The sequence below is a fragment of the Protomyctophum bolini genome (assembly GCF_963924005.1).
Source record: "Protomyctophum bolini genome assembly, chromosome: 20".
Taxonomy (NCBI): domain Eukaryota; kingdom Metazoa; phylum Chordata; class Actinopteri; order Myctophiformes; family Myctophidae; genus Protomyctophum; species Protomyctophum bolini.
In genome coordinates this window covers 14732329-14750214 of record NC_137881.1, presented here as the reverse complement: position 1 = coordinate 14750214, position 17886 = coordinate 14732329, and the positions used below count along the sequence as shown (strand labels likewise).

Genomic DNA, 17886 nt, shown 5'->3' with positions numbered 1-17886 from the left:
CTTTATTTTAACTCAGCACAAAACAACCCATTCATGATGAATGGTAACTTCCTTTAGTAATGTCAATTTAAACGGGGGAACTGTCTGGGCAAGTGAACCTGGCAAATGTGAAGCTCGGCAAGCTTCAGACGTGTGACCAGAGTGAAAAAGAACCGGTCGTTAAGTAAATGAGAACAGGTATCGGGTTAAGTTTCAGTGCCCTTCAGCAGTGGGTGTGGGGGCTTCTCATTGCCACAGCTTTCGCACCACAGGTGGTTCAGTTTTTGTCTACACTGACCTATTTCTTTTTTCTTTTTCCATGACAGGGAAAGTGAGAGAAGGCTGTGTGTGATTCTCATGCAGGTGCAGTACGGGCATCGTGGCGGATGTCTCGGTGTAGCCTGTGTGTGCGTGCGCGCGTGCATGTAGAATTCCCATTCCTATTCATTCCAATGGAGCCTCTGTGCCTCACACCATCACACCAACATAGCATTGAGTTACCTCGCCATCTGTTGAGACAGAGAAGATGATACAACAAGATCCCCAGTATGGACTCAATTAAAGCCTTGTGCCACTCCCCGCTCAAAATAATTAACTGTCTGTGAGTGACGGTCATATGTCAACACATAAATTAGACTTGAGTCAGGATAAACTGGGAAAAATATTTATCTTTTAGCTCTAAGAGTGATCCTGCCAACAAAAGCTTATCTAATTAAATTGAATTGTGACAAAGCTGTGGCAGGGGGTTGTCGGGCGAAGGCAGATAACTAGAGAGAGAGGGGGGGGGGAGGCTGACAGCTCACCCTCGGAGCAGCAGTTGGTCAAATTACTGTAAGACGGGTGATTAACTCCGCTGGCCACCCGCCACCCTGACAATAAGCGATCTTATCACTTATCAGTGGGAGTGGTGGTAGCGAGTCAACATGGATCAAAAAGGCTTTGTGGGTAAAACTGTCTGTGATCAAATGGTTTTTCTCCTCCACTGTGATGACATCTGCACACTGTGGTCACAGCCTTTATGAATGTGTGTTTGTGTGCGAAAGCCAAAGGGCAGTGTCAGAGTGTGTTATGCAAACGTGCACGCTGGCAATTAGGAGTCTTATGAAGTGGTGTCTTCTGGCATTCTCTCTCCGTCAGTAGTGCAACTGTTTGTTTTTACTGTCCCAGTGTGTCGCGTCTCATACAAATCCATCCTCGACTCCACATTACTTCACATTAAAAAGGAAACTTTGCTCTCCATCCCAGAAATAAGAAACCACAACTCCTTTTGTTGTTTGACTTTCTTTTAGTCTTTTTCTTCCTCAAGCAACACAAATTTAAATTGTCTACACATCATGGGCAAATGTCACACATTTTCTCCCCATTCATAGCCTTCCTATCCTAAGGATGGAAGAGAGTAGGGGAAATAAACACTTGTGGCACAGCAATGTTTTCCTGCCCAACCAAAGAACTCTCCTCTTGTTGCGCTGGGAAACAAAACCAAACAAACATCATCACAGCCCAGAAATCCCCTGCATGTGCCTGAGCTCTGACACACAAAACTTCATTTGATGCATTGTTACAACTCTCAGATCTCATGTTAACACTATACCCGCGTGTTGTGTTGTGTCGGTCGGGACAGGCAGGCTGGCCTGGAGCAGCCATTGGTGACACTACTAGATGCTGCGAGACCATTGATCGGGTGACAAATGACAGCTTCAAAACTCGGTTCAGATCTCTCTCTTGTACTGAAGGGACAGCTTTGGCCAGATAACAATGTCTACATCTACTAATCCCTCCCAAGTCTTGTTTGTGCGCTTTCATTCAAATAGATTCCTGGGTTGCTCAATTCTGTGTGGTTGGCTAAGGAGTCGAGGACTGACACATTTTGTCTGGTTTCCAGGCTGGAGGTAACCTGACGCTGCCAGACCCAAAAAGCTTGCTACACAAATTTGTTTCACAGCTTATTGGGATCTGGGATCGCGGAAGCAAATTCGATGACGGGGCTGTTCCTTTTTTTCAAGATACATGGTAGATGATTGGATGGGAGCGTCTGTCTATCACCGTGTGGGCGTGCAAACACAACCAATCATATTGACGTGTCTATATAGCTTCACATCCGGTTTCGCACATAGCTCACGCTGATTGGTTCGGTACGAAGCAGATCTGACTCAGGGCTCAACTCCGTCAGAGATCCCAGATGAGTGTTGTGTTGGGGAATATGTTTCCCCAATACCGCCCTCATCTGGCAGCGTCAGGTTAGGCTGGAGGACCCAACACGTCGCAACAGATTTCATTACACTACACCATTTCAAAGAGAATGTTTCGAACGTCATGATATTCTGGCCCACCAGTGTATACTGTGTAGTGTGAATGTCACTGCTTTGTGTGCCATGTCACTCAAACGAGCCCCAGGGTTGAATGACCTCACACAGTGAGGTTGAAGTCCAAACTTTTTTTCGTTCTTGTTCCCCCCCCCACTTCTGCATTAGGAACCATTAGGGGCAATTCTAACCACAGATCTCAATCTGCTAGCAATAAAGCCACATTGTTACGCTCCAGGCTCCAATAGTCATGTGACATGGGTAAGAAAAGTTCATGAGGCACCCAAGGCAGACAAACACACGCTGGGACTGCGCATATGCGTATTTTCAAGAACTGTGACTAAATTGATGCTTCACCCTGGTATACAGCTAAATATGGAGTGTTAATTTAACTCCGAGTGTAAATATGGACCCTTACTGGTCCATGTTTACACTCTCAGAGATAAATTAACACCAGATTTCACTGTGCGCTCTTCTTCCTGTCCATGCGTTTCATTTTAAACCCATGTGTCAGAGGTAAGTTCATAGCAAACTAAAGCAGAAGCGAATCATTGTGATAGTGTTTATCTCAAAGTTGTCACATAAGCAGACTTTGCCAAATGCAAAATGACAGTTTTCCCACCTGCAAAACAAAACAATATGAGAGCAGGCAAGGTTACACTTTGCAAAAATGACAAATGAAACAAAGCAATACATCTTGAGACTCGAGAACTGAAGGTTGCCTTTTGTGGTGCCGTCAGAGAGGTTCACAACATGGTAATTTCTCTAGGCTTTCGTCATGTTTTGGCACCGGTGGCCCTCCGACAGTCCGACTGAACCCACCATCATCGGCGTAGCAGAACGGCACACACAAAAACCTTTCCAATGAGGGTCTTTAAGTTGTTGGTCAAGTCTTCTCATGGGTCATTGTCATATCAACAAATATTATCGAGGGGGTAATTTTACAGCACTGTACAGAGGCTACAGACAGAGAAAATATAGACACAAAAATAGAGTTCATATATTCTGCCAGAACAGCCCTAATAAGTGCTAGCTGCTAAGAAGAATGAAAGGAACAGAAACGGACGAATGAAGACGGACAGGCACTTAAGTGCTAATGCATAGCAGAGAAGATTAAAATAAGAGTCAAAGGAGAGAGAGAGAGAGAGAGAGAGAGAGAGAGAGAGAGAGAGAGAGAGAGAGAGAGAGAGAGAGAGCGAGAGAGAGAGAGATTAGCTGAGAAGTTGCCCTGTAACCACGCTGGCAGTTAAAACATGGCAGGTTTAGGGTCAATTCACTTTCAAACCAACCAATCAGGAAGTGGATTTTACCCCAGATTAAAAAATTATAATATGCAAAAAGCTTTGAACTTCCGAATGCAGTAAATTAAAAAAATGTAACATTTGGAATGAATTGAACGTAAGTTTCAAGTGACCCCAAACCTGGTGTGCAAGCATCACAACCGTGCGCTATACAGAGACACGAGGGTTGTCAACGCTGGCCTTTGCAAAGCATTATCATCATGGCTATTGTTAGGATCTATATCCTGTGCCGTGTGCACTGCACATTAGCATCCTGAGACAACGGAGATTAAGTACCATGCAACTGTCTGTACCTATGAACGCTAATAGGATTGCTTAGCTCCATATGAGGGTCTCTCACCCAGAGCTGTAGTGAACAGGACAGGCAATTGACCCCCTGCTGGCACAATATGAATATGTTGATTTGACCGACATGTGAGTGCCTTTCAAATTCAATGTGCATTTAATACTGACTGTGTATGGCTATATTAACAGCACCAAAAAAGTATATCCACCATAAAGTGTCAGGTTGGTATATTTGTGGGCAGAAAAGAAAGAACAATAAGAGTCAAAGAAAGGGAATAAATCCCAGGGGGGCAAACAGTGATTCAAGCGATGAGCGGGAAGTTAACACAAGCTATGCTAGTCATAGTTCTCACAGTAAGGCCAGCTGGTTGCTAACTTGCTAGTATATGATCATCATTATCATTAGCGATGTGTTCTCATACCCAGTGCTATCCTAGTCTGTACCGATTCACTCTGCAACGGCATCATTCTTTACTACTTCAAAAATAAAAAGCACAAAAAAGCTTCAGTTAGTTTATGCTAAGAAGAAATTATCTGTAAAATGGCTACAATTCGAAAATGAGGCACTTTTGAGCAGAAATATATATATAGTTCTATATATTTTCTTTATCGTACTTTCTTTAACGTATTATTCAGCCATCGTTGGGCTTATTTTTTCTTGTCTTTTTGGGATCAGAATTATTGCCGTCTCCCAGTTGACGGCAGTTTATTTTCCTTTTTTTGTACCCCTCTGATCTGGCTTGCATGTCCACACCTCACAGAGTGATAAAAAGCACCAAAACATCTTAAAATCATTTGGCACACATCCCCATATTGGTTGATATAACCAATAATCATGACAGCAAAAAAACTAAAAACTAAAAAGAGAGAGAAAGGAAAAAGGAAAAGAGCAGTCCATCTTTTCCGTCTTTTCAAAGTAAAAAGGAAAAGAGCAGTCCATCTTTTCCGTCTTTTCAAAGTGCTTCGGGGGTGGGGCTGCCACTGGTGTAGGCCGGGGTTGTCTGACCGGTCCAACTCCTGTCTCTTCGATGTGATTGGTGGTCACACGACAGATGAGGAGGAGCTACAGCACGGAGCTCGAGGAGAGTAGTACCAGATTGTAGTTCATATTTTCTTTTTGTGATAGATCCAAGGCCGGGGCTCCGATATCAGCACTCTGATAAAGAAAGAGAGAAAGGGAGGGAGGGAGAGAGAATAATCAGTAAGACATGCAGTAAATAATAGCTTGAGAGGAAAACCCGACATAATATTATGACATTTGTTGTCTCCTCTGCTTAACGGTCAATCCTTATTATCTTGTATGTAAGATATCCATGTCTGCTTATGAGTCTGGAGCACTGTTGCCAATAGAGGGGAGTTGAAACAAAAGAAATGCACGGTAGAGCCAAACATGGTGGGAGGAGAAGGCACAGTTTCAAACAGGACAAATCAGATGAAGGGGAAAGTGAGGACACCCACTGCTGCAGGCTTCAAGTCATACAGTGTGTGTGTGTGTGTGTGTGTCACCAGGGAATACGGTAAAACAGTACAGTGGGGATGCAGAAAATAGCATGTCAGGTTTTTCGGGCAACTGCTTTGCGTCACATTATGTAACCGAGCATGCAAACCATCAGGAAAAGGTAATTATTGCAATAATACATGTACAAAGAGCTCTGATTTTCACCAGCGCACGCGCGCACACACGCGCACACACACACACACACACACACACACACACACACACACACACACACACACGCGTATCTTTGTTATATAGAACAGTGTGTACTTTTGGTAAAGGGGTTGGAGGGTGGGACTGAGACTTAAGGATACATGCGCTATAGTCAGAGTGGAGGGCAGAACACTTGCTTTGCATCAACCAATCATCAGCCTCCTCTAAACAGACCTATATATTTGTCTCATATCAGGGTCACAGTGAATATTACTACTACTACTACTACTACTACTGTCATACATGCAGGAGGCACCTAATGTAATACTAATGCTACAGGAAAGCCAAATTGCTCGAATGGGTGAATTAATTGATTAAAAACACATAAATGGTGCAATTTAGAGGCAGTAATTAAACCTGGATTCCAGGTTACCGTGCATCGTCTAATATTATTACTTTAAATAACCTTTAATGGGACATATCATGCAGGTCAAATCCGACAGGCGCCACAAAAAAGGCACCGCAGCTTGTAAACAAGTGATTACCAGTCAAGCAATTCAACACGCATGCAGAGAGACAGCTAGCACGGCGGCCCAGCTGAGGAAGAGCGCTCCCCCAAGTCGCCGTCCTTAAAGATTCCCCCAGCCCTGCATGCTCAGCTTCAGCTCAGCTCTAGTCTCTAATTGTACAGGCCTACTCTATATTTACAACCCTCTCTCGCTCCGTTTTTCCCTTCTTTCTTTCTGGTGCAGTGGGCTATATTTAGTGCCCCCCCCCCCACCACCACCACACCCCCCCCCAAGCACAGACGGTGCCTGCCAGCCCGTCCAAGCCCTGATGGCCTAGAGAGAGAGAGAGAGAGAGAGCGCACCACATACGCAGCGCGGCGGACACTCATTCTTCTGCCTGAAGAACGGCAACACAAACAAACCAGCCAAAAAAAATGCAGCAAAGGAGGAGAGTACAGGCTGGACCTGTATACGAGAAGTGTGCACGGTCGGCCATGGACTTGGACAGATGTGAATGCATGCACGCACCAACACAAGCATGCACGCAGCAGCAGCACATGCAGAGACACGTGCAAACACGTGCGCAGAAACAAATGTGTGTGATGCTTGCATTGCTTTCCAAAACAAATATATATGAAATATAAATATGAATGGAAATCATTAGCCAGGATGAGGCCAAGGTCAGCAAGTGCATTAGTACATGCATCACACTCACACACACGTGTTCTCACTCACACACACACACACACACACACACACACACACACAAGACTGTGTGTGCAGTCAGATAGGAAATGGTTCCTCTCTCTATCTACGTACTCTAATCAGATATCCTTACTTTCTGTCACACGTCTCCTTCCCTCGTTCTTTCTCTGACCGCTTCTCAAGCGACCTCATTCATTTCCTCCTTGTGTGGTTTCCTAATCGATATAATAATGGCAGTGGCTCGAGACACTACTGTGTGTATGTGTGTGCGCGCAGGCACACGTGCGACATGCAAGGGTGCATGTCACTCCCAAGGCTCTCTAACTCAAGAGGGCAGACAAGGCTATCTGCCTCTGCAGCCTGTGTGTAGCCAATAAACGGTTCCCTTGCCTCACGAGTGTGTGTGTGTGTGTGTGTGTGCGCGCGCGCGCGCACACGTGTGTAGCTGTCTGCTTTTGTGTCTGGAACAGTGGGGAGAGATAGTCTACTCCGGTCTGTGCGATGTCTCAATCTACTGCTCTATAAAAGTGAAAGCCACCCTGTTCTCTCCGGTTGTAAATGGAGTCTGTCATTTTGGAAAGACACAAAAGCTGCTCTCCACAAGACATGAGTCACTCTGACCGTTGGTCACTTGGTCTGTCAGTCAGTGTGAGTGGATTCGACGTTTCTATTTCTTGCTTTCTTGTTCACTTTCAGCCATGAGACAGTGTTTATTAGAATGTAGCACACACTGCAAAAAAAGAAATCCCGAATGTTGACCAAATGATGAGTGAGTAAGAACTCACCCATACGGGCCCAGTTTTACATTCAGCATTTTGAAGTGCAGTGGATAAAAGAAGAAGGCGACTAGTAAACAGAAGCAGAAGAGTTGACATTACTGCTGATGGATGACAGATGAGGTCAGAGCAGAGGGAACAATGCCTGTGCCGTGGCATATTCTGCCAACATTGCAGTAAAAAAAAAGGTTGGGTCGCTGTCAGATGAACACCTTCAACAAGCTATCAACACAAAGTTACATTTTATGTAACAGACTCGACTATTTCTTAATGCACGGAAATGCTAAATCATGCATTAAAAAGAAAAAGTAGGACATTTTGGCAAGGTTTCTAGGGCGATCACAGCCACATTAACCTTCATAGTTCATACATTATTACATTGAAGTTAAATATTTCATAAAGCATACTACTGTACATTATATAGCATATATAACTGTATGCATGAGGTTCAGAAGTTCTCTAGTAATGATACGCTATCACCACAGCAAACAATAGCTGAGACTGCTTTTTCAATAGCAGTCTGCATTTCCCTTCAAGGGGACAAGTGCGTGGAACGGAAAACGGGGCAACTTGAGCCGGATTTAACCTCCCATACAGTTGGGAGTACGTTGATTGAATGTTGGCAGTCGTCACTGCCAGGACACCCCCTGCGCCTGAGCATTTCATTTCTCAGATGCCAGGAAGTCAATCAGTCATGAACATACAGTACATTAGAATCCTCCCAGTAACTGTAGCACACTCGCCTGATTTAATTGCATTTCCTTATGTAATGAATTGTGCAGGGCCAATAATGCGCTCGCACCGAGTGAGTAAATTAATTAGAGAACAAGAACATACATCCAACTCATTTAAGTGGACGTGTTCAAATATTCATGAGAGAAGAAGGCATTTAACCACATGAACACTAGCATCCAGGATTATATTAGATAATTGACACTGGGTGAAAAAAATGGGTTACAAAATCAGGGGATAAAAATTTAAAGTAAAAAGAAAATTCAATGAAGACACAGTATTTGGTGTAGTTCGAGGGGAAAAAAGACTGAGTCAAGGATAAACCTCTGGTCACTCGACTACGAATTTAGGGTTTAAGTGGTTAAGAAACTTAGCGTAGCAGCTTTTGAAGAGACTCACTCTACTGTAAAGAAACTATAGTAGTCTCCCATTCATCAGCCCAGTCGATCTCCGACCACGTTGAGTCTGTTGCAACTTGCTTTCAAAAACAATTCTTCAACATATTCATGCGCCGTCAAACTCTATTTGCTGTGCTGCAGTCTTCATGTACTTTGTTAGCGAACTTGTCTTTGCACTACATGCTTGAGAGTCCTATAGCTTCTAAACAATGATTTGACTGTTATTGTTAAAAAAACTCTAACCCATTTTGGGCGGGAACCCCTTTTGGTGTTTTAAACATTATGTTATAATTTAGCTATTGAAAAATAGCAGATCTACAAGCTCATAGCGCGCCACCGAGTGGCGTGCTATGAACTTGTAGATCTGCTATTTTTGAAAATTAGTTAAAATTTCTTTCAGAAAATTGTCATGATTTAGAAAACTATTTTTTTTAAATTTCGACGTCAGGCCTGAATGGGTAGCTATAATGATATGCCCAAAAAGAAAAGGGGCACATCATCTGATTCTGCATACTGCCTATACAGATATCGTAAAACAAACAAATATATATATTCTTCTGGCTCTAGTTGCACAGTCGCTCCACTCGCACACATATTGCAGTTCTCTCAATCACACAATGTATGATCCCTCTCACCTTTGACGCTGCCGCTGTCACTCACTCGCTTGGCCCCCAAGACCCCACTCCTGTTATGTAATAAGCCGTTTGCCCAGACGTGTGTGTGTGTGTGTGTGTGTGTGTGTGTGTGTGTGTGTGTACATACCAGGGCATACAGTTGCACAGAGATATGGAAAGGCATTATGGACTGTGGATTACCAGGGCATACAGTTGCACAGATATAGGGCTGGGTATTGGAAAGAATCTGGCAGATACAGGGCTTACCACTCAATGTACTGCCACATATTGCAAATACAATGACAAGAAAAAACCTATTTTCCCTAAATCAAAAATGTTATTAAAACGGATTACTTTGTAATAATAATTTGAATTGTTAAGGCCGACTGAAGCCTGAATATAATCAGTTGCGAAATGCTGTCACATCCTAAACATAACTGACCTACAAGCATGAGCTTGTAGGTCATTTATTTTTTATAAAGCTATATAAATTAGTCATAAACGTGGCCCCCAAGTGTATCAATATTTTCTTAACCCCTATACACTGTGCGCACACACACGCACACGCACACGCACACACACACACACACACACACACACACACACACACACAGCCTGTTTTAGCACAGGCGGGGCCTTGCTGCAGTGCAGACGTGTTATGAAAGAGGGAGATGGCCAGAGCATAAGAAATAAAGAGCGAAGGTGAAAATATATATTTTTTTTTAAGAAAGAAAATGTATAAATAAATAAATAACAAAAAAGGGGCCAGGGGCAGGATGGAATGCAGGGGGTAGACTGAGTGAATGATAGAGTAAGAGAGGTAGTAATAAAAGCAATAAGGTGTGTGTTTATGACAGATGGCAGATGGCAGATGTTTGGGCTATGACTCAGACAGAACCAAAAGCAAGGGGCTTAATTAAAATCAGAAGGACTCAATGGATCTGCTTAAATTCAAATCTAGAGTTATAATTTGCAAGGAAACAAACAAAGGGGCAAAAAAGGGGTTGCATTGATTTCCTCTCATTGTCAATAATCCGCCACTGGTTTCCATCCAATGTCTGGATGTCATACGTTGTACTGTCATGTCATTTGAAACGGTTTTAAAATGAACTATATATATATATATTACACAGTATATAATATATATTATATATTTTTTACCAAATACAAAACCAGGAAAGACAATACATTATGCCATATCGGCATATCCCAATATCTAAAATCCTATACAAAACAATATCTAATCTCATATCACATTATAGATATAGTGCCTCAGACAGACATGCAGCCCTCACACACAGCAGACGGTCAATGTGAGTAGAAACCTTGTATCTCCATATTTCAACATCCCCCCCCGTAAACTTAATGCCATATTTCAGTAGTTTTCAACCTTTTTCATATCAAGGCCCATTATTTATTTGGCATTTGAGCCACGGACCACCATTTGATGAGATTTAGCTTCTCATACTCTTTCTGAATATGTTGTTGGATAAGATTTTGTCCACAATTCCATGCTGTATTGATGTGGTACCATTAGAAGAGATAACAGGCAAACATTCTCATTCTCTGTGTAGAAATTAAATAATGCAGATGTTTAACAATGATGTACTGTAACTATTGAGCGTGCATTTGGTTTCATTTTACATTCTCAAGAGTTAAAGATCTATAAGGGACCAAGGGTCCATTTGGTTACAAACTCTCATTTAGCTGAGGATCACCTGGAACCCCCTCAAGGACCACTTGTGGTCCCCAGACCACTGGTTGAAAACCACTGCCCTATTTTATCCTGCTACAGTGTCACATGAAAGTAGCAAAAAATTCAGTTTTTGGTCATCTTAACTTTTTTTGGGAAAGCGACAATAAGTCGTTACGTTTGTGTGTGTGTGTGTGTGTGTGTGTGTGTGAGTGTGGGGGGCATCAATGAACAGGTGACTAAATAATAACTGTGATCGGAACACAAGTTATTTTTTTCTTTTTACATTTCCTGAAAAGTAACGGGTTTCGGACATACGAGGTTTCCAGCCGACGAGATAATGATGGAAGAGAGGGACAGGGTGTGTTGTACCACATGGACCATTTGGAATGTGTGGGGGACAGGAGAATGTGCCGAGAGAGAACAAGAATGAGGAATGAGAGAACATTTTCATTCCCGAGGACACTGCGACACACACACACACACACACACAGAGCAGCGCAGAAGCAAGAAAATAAAACTATACAAATATAAACCCAAAACCCATGACAACAGCAACCTTTTTCACTTCCTGCACATACAGTATAGACTATATTTTGCAATGTAAGGCTAAACATGATATGAGCACTAATGCCCGTCACGGACACACACACGGACAGAGTGCAAAACATACTCTCTACCCATGCATTCGGCCTGGTGGAGACAACAAGTCCAGAAGGGCAAATATCGTCGGTGTCGAGTGGAAAACCACATCAAAACAGTTACTTTTGATGAAATGAAAACAAGACTTTTTCAGAACTCTTGAAAAGAGCATGATCCACCAGCTGACGCTAGACAGGAGGGTATGGAGGTCAGCGATGCAGGAGTTCTGAGTTGGTCGTTGGCTAGTCTGCCCTCTGACGTCACTCACTCACAGCATCACATTTCCTTCTTTTGTTTTTTTAATTGCAGCACAATCGTCCTTCCAGGCCATGGCATAAGCATCCCACTATACAAACTAGAGAAATATAACGCTATATGTGATTGCTTTTATAAATGTGACAGACAACATACCTGAAAAACCTAAAATTGGGAGTCTTAACCCATTTTGGACCGAGGTCGATTAAAACAAAAAGGCTTCTAAATCCTAACATTTTCCTGAAAAACCTATGTTTCTATGTCAGTGGTGCTCAACCTTTTTCATGTCGAGGACCCCCAGAATTATCTCCATTGGTCCACGGACCCCCATCTCAAAATATGTAGTTACAGGGATCCCCCAGAAGCAAATATTTTAGTTAAAAATGTTCGCTCTGAAATATATATTCAATGATTTGCACCACATTTTAACGATTTTTCAAAAATAGCAGACCTACAAGCTCGTAGATCTGCTATTTTTCAATAGCTAAATTATAACATAATGTTTAAAACACCAAAAGGGGTTCCCACCCAAAATGGGTCTTAACTTAGCCGCTTTTAACAACGTTTGGACTCCAAACTCTCTCAACTTTAGAGTGATGACGATGGACAAAGGCAGAGGCAAAGATGAATGTTTCGGAAAGAAGGGCGTAAGAATGTTGAGATCATGCACAACTGGTAATTACACACCGTGCTACTCTTTTATGGCTATATAAGTAGATATTTCACTGCATAAATCGCTATTATTATTTAGCCCATTAAAACCGGGAAAGCATCTGTTGTTTTTTCGATTTCAGCATTGGCTATTAAAATAAAGAGCATACAAGCTCACAGCGAGTCAATTATGCTGCGGGCTTGTACATTCCATCTGCTATTATTGAATTGAAAAGTTTTTGCAAAATCTTGAAAGTGGAAAAAAAAGTGAGAGAACTACTGATTTAGAAGGCATTGGTAGAATCGGCCCCAGGTCTTCATGTGTTAGTTAGGGCATGCCTGCTGGCGGAGATGTGCACTCCACTAAGTGCACCTTTGTAGTTCACAGAAGAGGTCCTTTTTGTAATTGGCAACACCTGGTGACAAAATACATTACTATAGCATTAGCTACACTGGATGAATGAGAATGGAACACTTGTCTAATGTGAAAGGAGGTACAGCCTGCACACCAGTTTCAGGAAAAGGATTTTGCTTTATTATTGCGACAACGATTCAATCTCAGACTTTTATAATGTAACATTTTAATACTTTTGGCAATTATGGAGACTTTGCATGTTAGCCGACTGTGACCTTAACTGATTAACAGTGAGACATTCTAGCATCCTGTCTTGCGGATATTTTCTTGAAACTGAGTTGCTCACAGTGCATTATCCCTCACATTAACTGTCTCCATTCATTACAGCTTTGTGGATAATGGACATAAAATTAGAGACCGGTAGTATTTCCAACAAGCTTTAGTCAACATGGTACTAAGGCCTAATTTAAACGTAGTCATACGGCGGTGTCCTGCAACAAAAATAGCCCATCTATAAGCTGACAACGCGTCGCAACCGCCACGCGTAAATTAGGGTTAAGCTGATGGTCCAGATTTCCAACAGACTCTGACGTGTTCACAGACAGTCCTGCCAGAGGCTTACAGGTCGCAGGCCAAAACAAATGAGGGCCAAAAAAACGGCGAAAACTGTATCATGTTTCTGCAGTAATAATCGGACCATGAGGCCCCCCCCAAGACAATGCATACTTTATCCTATACTTCCTTGAGCAACTCTGCAATAGATAAATCTTTTGCACGTATTATTTAGTTCAAGCGCGGATACGAATCCAACATTTGAAATGAGTTGCATGTGTCCTCATGTAACAGATAGGCTACTGGCTGGGATCCTGATCTGTGTTGAGGGGACATCCTGTCCTGGGCCACAGAATGGGAGAGTGGAAGCCAACAGGAGCAAAGGGTAGTGGGTAACGTGTGCGCAAACCCGAAAAAACTGGAACTTCGTGTGGTGGTTATTTTGCAAGCCCGAACGATATGTACTAGTGTACACCCAACGATATGTACTAGTGTACACCCAACCAGGATCTCCTGTACTAGTGTACACCCAAGCAACGATATGTACTAGTGTACACCCAAGCAACGATATGTACTAGTGTACACCCAACCAGGATCTCCTGTACTAGTGTACACCCAACCAACGATATGTACTAGTGTACACCCAAGCAACGATATGTACTAGTGTACACCCAAGCAACGATATGTACTAGTGTACACCCAACCAGGATCTCCTGCACGCATTCGTTCTTCTTACACGCTGACTCAGTCCCCTGATTTCTGTCTTTCTGTTGTCGGGTCTGCCCCACCAGTTTTGCCACTTTCTTTTGCCAAAGCATGTGCAAGTCCTGTCCAGAATAAACACACGCTCGTCTCACACACACACACACACACACACACACACACACACACACACACACACACACAAAATGCGTACACACACGCATTAAGGCTGTTCTTGAGTGAAGTGATTTACTATGCTGAAAGCTTTAGCAGGCAGGCAAGCTCCTTGCCTTCCAAGTAATGCTTTTCCCAGAATGCACAATTCAGTCCTTCAACGTTGGAGGAACAGCCGAAGTGAAACACAAGCCGTTCCGCCACCTCGTTTTTTAAGGCGGGTTGTTCAGAACATATTACTCTGCATTCCACCGAACAAACACATGGCAATGGGGGGGATTTCCATCCATGCTTCAGTGGGTGCAGTGGAAGGTAAACAGGATAGTATTGATAATAATTATACAACTATTTTGTTGCTGTTGGGCAGGAATCCCATACCTCCAAATGTTTCTGTAAAGGAATGCCCTACCTCATCACACAAAAGTAGTGAAAATAGCAGCATCTACAAGCTCGAAATGAAATTATAAAAAAGGAACTGTTTTGTTAAATATCTGTGCTTAATAAAAGACAAAAAGAAGAAAACACCAACACAGAATTAATGATACATTGGAAAAGGAAAACGTTCACTTTTACAAACCCTGCGAGAATGCAGTCTGATCATTTTGGGCAGTTACAAAGAATTTGGTTACTGTAGGAAATCTTGTCTGGTGAGTCTGCAAGAGGGATCAATCTCTTATTTGACTGAGAGACTGTGTACGTGTGTGTGCATGTGTGCGTGCCTGCCCCCATGTACTGGCTCCTGGCCTCTGTACCAGTCTGATGAATTGTGTATTAATACTAGTACATACCCGTTTGGGGATATGACATGACATACCCACTCTCTCTCCCCCCTCCCTCTGCTCCCTCTCTTTCTCCCCCTTCTGTCTCTCCCTGCCACTTATATGTGCCACAGGGTGTCCCCTGCCTAGAGTATAGACATAGTTACGCAAACTCTGTTCACTTCATGGGGCCAGTCCAATGGAGGCTCTTCAACATAGACTTCTATTGGTTTGTCATTGCATTGAAGTATATGGGCTCGTGCGAGTACATGAACCACGTGACCGTGCTGTTTTCTGCCGCCTCAATAACTTCTATTAGATGGCTCTGGCACACCCGTTATGCGATGCTCAGCCAATCACAGCACAGAATGATACACCTTCCAGCCAATCATCACAGCACCGATTTCGGCGACATACAGTACATGGCCATATTTCGGCTACAATTCCGTCACAATTTTTGAGGACACAATTACTAAAATTATTATAATTATATAGAACGGGTGTCCCCTGTGGCCGCTCTATTTCTTCTGCCGTCCTCAATTTCTGTGACATACATGGTTACAATTTTGAGTTCGCTACTAAAATCATTGCACACACACACACACACACACACACACACACACACACACACACACACACACACACACACACACACACACACACACACACACACACACACACACACACACACACACACACACACACACACACACACACACACACACACACACACACACACACACACACACACACACACACACACACACACACACACACACACACCACCTCTTTGTATTAAGATAGCATGTGTAACCCTAATCTCTTGATTCTGGGCAGTGTGGTTCTGTGAAAACAGGGGAGCCTGGGGGGGGGCATGCATGTGCCTGCACGTCCATGCACACACATTGTTGGGTTATGTGTGACTGAGTGTGCACTGTGTGCAGGCATGCCGATATGAGACTCTGTCCTTATGTGCGGGAATATATACAGCATTGTGTGTGTGTGTGTGTGTATATATATATCTCCCACATACATACAATACATCTCTACACACATACGTAACGTACGTACGTACGTACGTACGTATATGAATGTGTGTGTGTGGGCTGACAGCCAGACAGGCCAGGCCGACTTGGCAGTGGCACAGCAAATATTGTCTATGAACCTGGTTCCAGGGGCAGCCTTCTTGTTTTGCCGTCTCCAAAATATGTGAGTAAAAAATAAAAAGAGAAGAAATAAAATATCCTACTCTCCTCTCATGTCTCCAACTTTCTTTTTATAGTGTCACTCTCTCTCTCTCTCTCTCTCTATGGCTCAGATGCACTGTGAGGTTTTGCAGACTCACAGGACCCTCCATTTTCTTTTTTAAACGTATTGTTCTGTAGAGTTCTTTCCAGGAATACTGTGTGTATGTCCAGCACTGTATGTGTATGTCTAGCCGCCGGCGTTTGACATTAGACATTACACAGCTTGGAGCAAGTCCACACTGGAGCTCTGTGTGTGTGTGTGTGTGTGTGTGTGTGTGTGTGTGTGTGTTTCCTTGCAAAAACATGAGCAGTTATTTGAAGAAGGGCGAGTGCTAATGTGTGTGTAAGATGATGACAGTGCTGGTTGTGTATACGTATGTACGACTGAGTATGCGGTTCAATGAACCGCATGTTGCTACAGGGGTGGTGGCAGTTACAAAGAAGTTAAAAGTATGAGTGAATGTGTGTGTGTGTGTGCACGGCCCATATGCGTGAATGAGTAGTAGGCTCCTGAGGTAGTGCTGGGCAGTAAGGCAATAGCAGAGGTTGGTCAAAGCTGAACCCAAAGGATGCCAATGAAGTGCTGCTGCTTTTAGATGGACAACGTACACACACACACACACACACACACACACACACACACACACACACACACACTGGTGGTTTGTAATGTAGACGAGTCACGAGACACATCAACCCACTCCAACCACATACATACAGCATGGAGGATTAATGTGGACACACGGCCACAACATCATGTAAATGAGTGGCGTTATGACGCACGACTGACCAGTGCGGCAGTGTGTGTGTGTTTGCATGTGTAGACATGTGTGTGTGTGGCTTGGGTGTGCTGTGCTTGGACGATGATTCATATTCAGTTTGTGCTGGTCTCTAAAACTGGTCTCTCACCGCTGTGTACAGATGAGCGTGCTACACCAAATGAACACACAGTGACTACTTTGCCTGTGCACACCGCACAAAACGTAAACGTGCATGTGCACACTCACAGCACGTAAACACACACACACACACAAAATGAGTGAGCAAAAAAAAAAGGAAACGCATACACGCGCACACACCCGTCCGTGTGTGGCACACGCCATGTTCTGCTTGGTGAACCGCGCCGCTGACATCCTGATGGCGAATACAAACAAATCCATTAACAACAAATGAAAAACAGCAGAAAAACAAATTAGAAACGAGCGAGGGAAAGCGTGCGTACGTATGTGGCGTGGGATGTGGCGGTTAAGCGGGGAGCACACGCGTCATTCAACCCTCGCTCATCTGTGCGTCTCTCATTTATCTTTCCCTCTCTCGCCACCCAAACCCCCCCCCCCTTCACCTCGCAGCTCGTTCATTGCAAACGAGTGTGCGAGAGCGACACGCTCCTTTCATTCGCCGCCGAGCGGCTTCTAATGCAGTGATTAGGTTGTGTGTGATGGTACAGATGCTAGAGAACATTGTGTGATCTATGACACACCAACACCACACACACACACACACACACACACAGACACATTGTGCACAACGGGTCAATTTCCTTTCCAGCCTCAATAACCATCATGGTAAAGCAGAGACGTGGTCCCGGCGGGGGCCGAGGGAGC

At 43.6% G+C, this 17886-nt stretch overlaps 2 protein-coding genes and 1 long non-coding RNA gene across 4 annotated transcripts in view; 1 reads left to right on the top strand and 2 right to left on the bottom strand.

Annotated features, from left to right (window-relative positions):
- The first annotated feature begins 940 nt into the window (after positions 1-940).
- Positions 941-4828, top strand: LOC308335554. The gene is made up of 2 exons (XR_013966043.1): positions 941-1868; positions 2229-4828. It is a non-coding gene; the product is annotated as an uncharacterized lncRNA (long non-coding RNA).
- The window catches only part of LOC308335552 (insulin receptor substrate 1-B), a 48775-nt gene continuing 33719 nt past the window's right edge, over positions 2831-17886 (bottom strand). For both annotated transcript variants that reach the window (XM_080792605.1, XM_080792606.1), the window contains exon 4: positions 2831-5024. In XM_080792605.1, coding sequence (XP_080648731.1) covers positions 5017-5024 — 8 coding nt within the window. In that variant the 3' untranslated portion in view covers positions 2831-5016. The remainder of the gene's footprint in view (positions 5025-17886) is intronic.
- Positions 15787-17886, bottom strand: part of agfg2 (ArfGAP with FG repeats 2) — a 54934-nt gene continuing 52834 nt past the window's right edge. Inside the window, exon 15 of the transcript XR_013966042.1 lies at positions 15787-15821. The gene's annotated coding sequence lies outside the window, so the exon portion shown is untranslated. The remainder of the gene's footprint in view (positions 15822-17886) is intronic.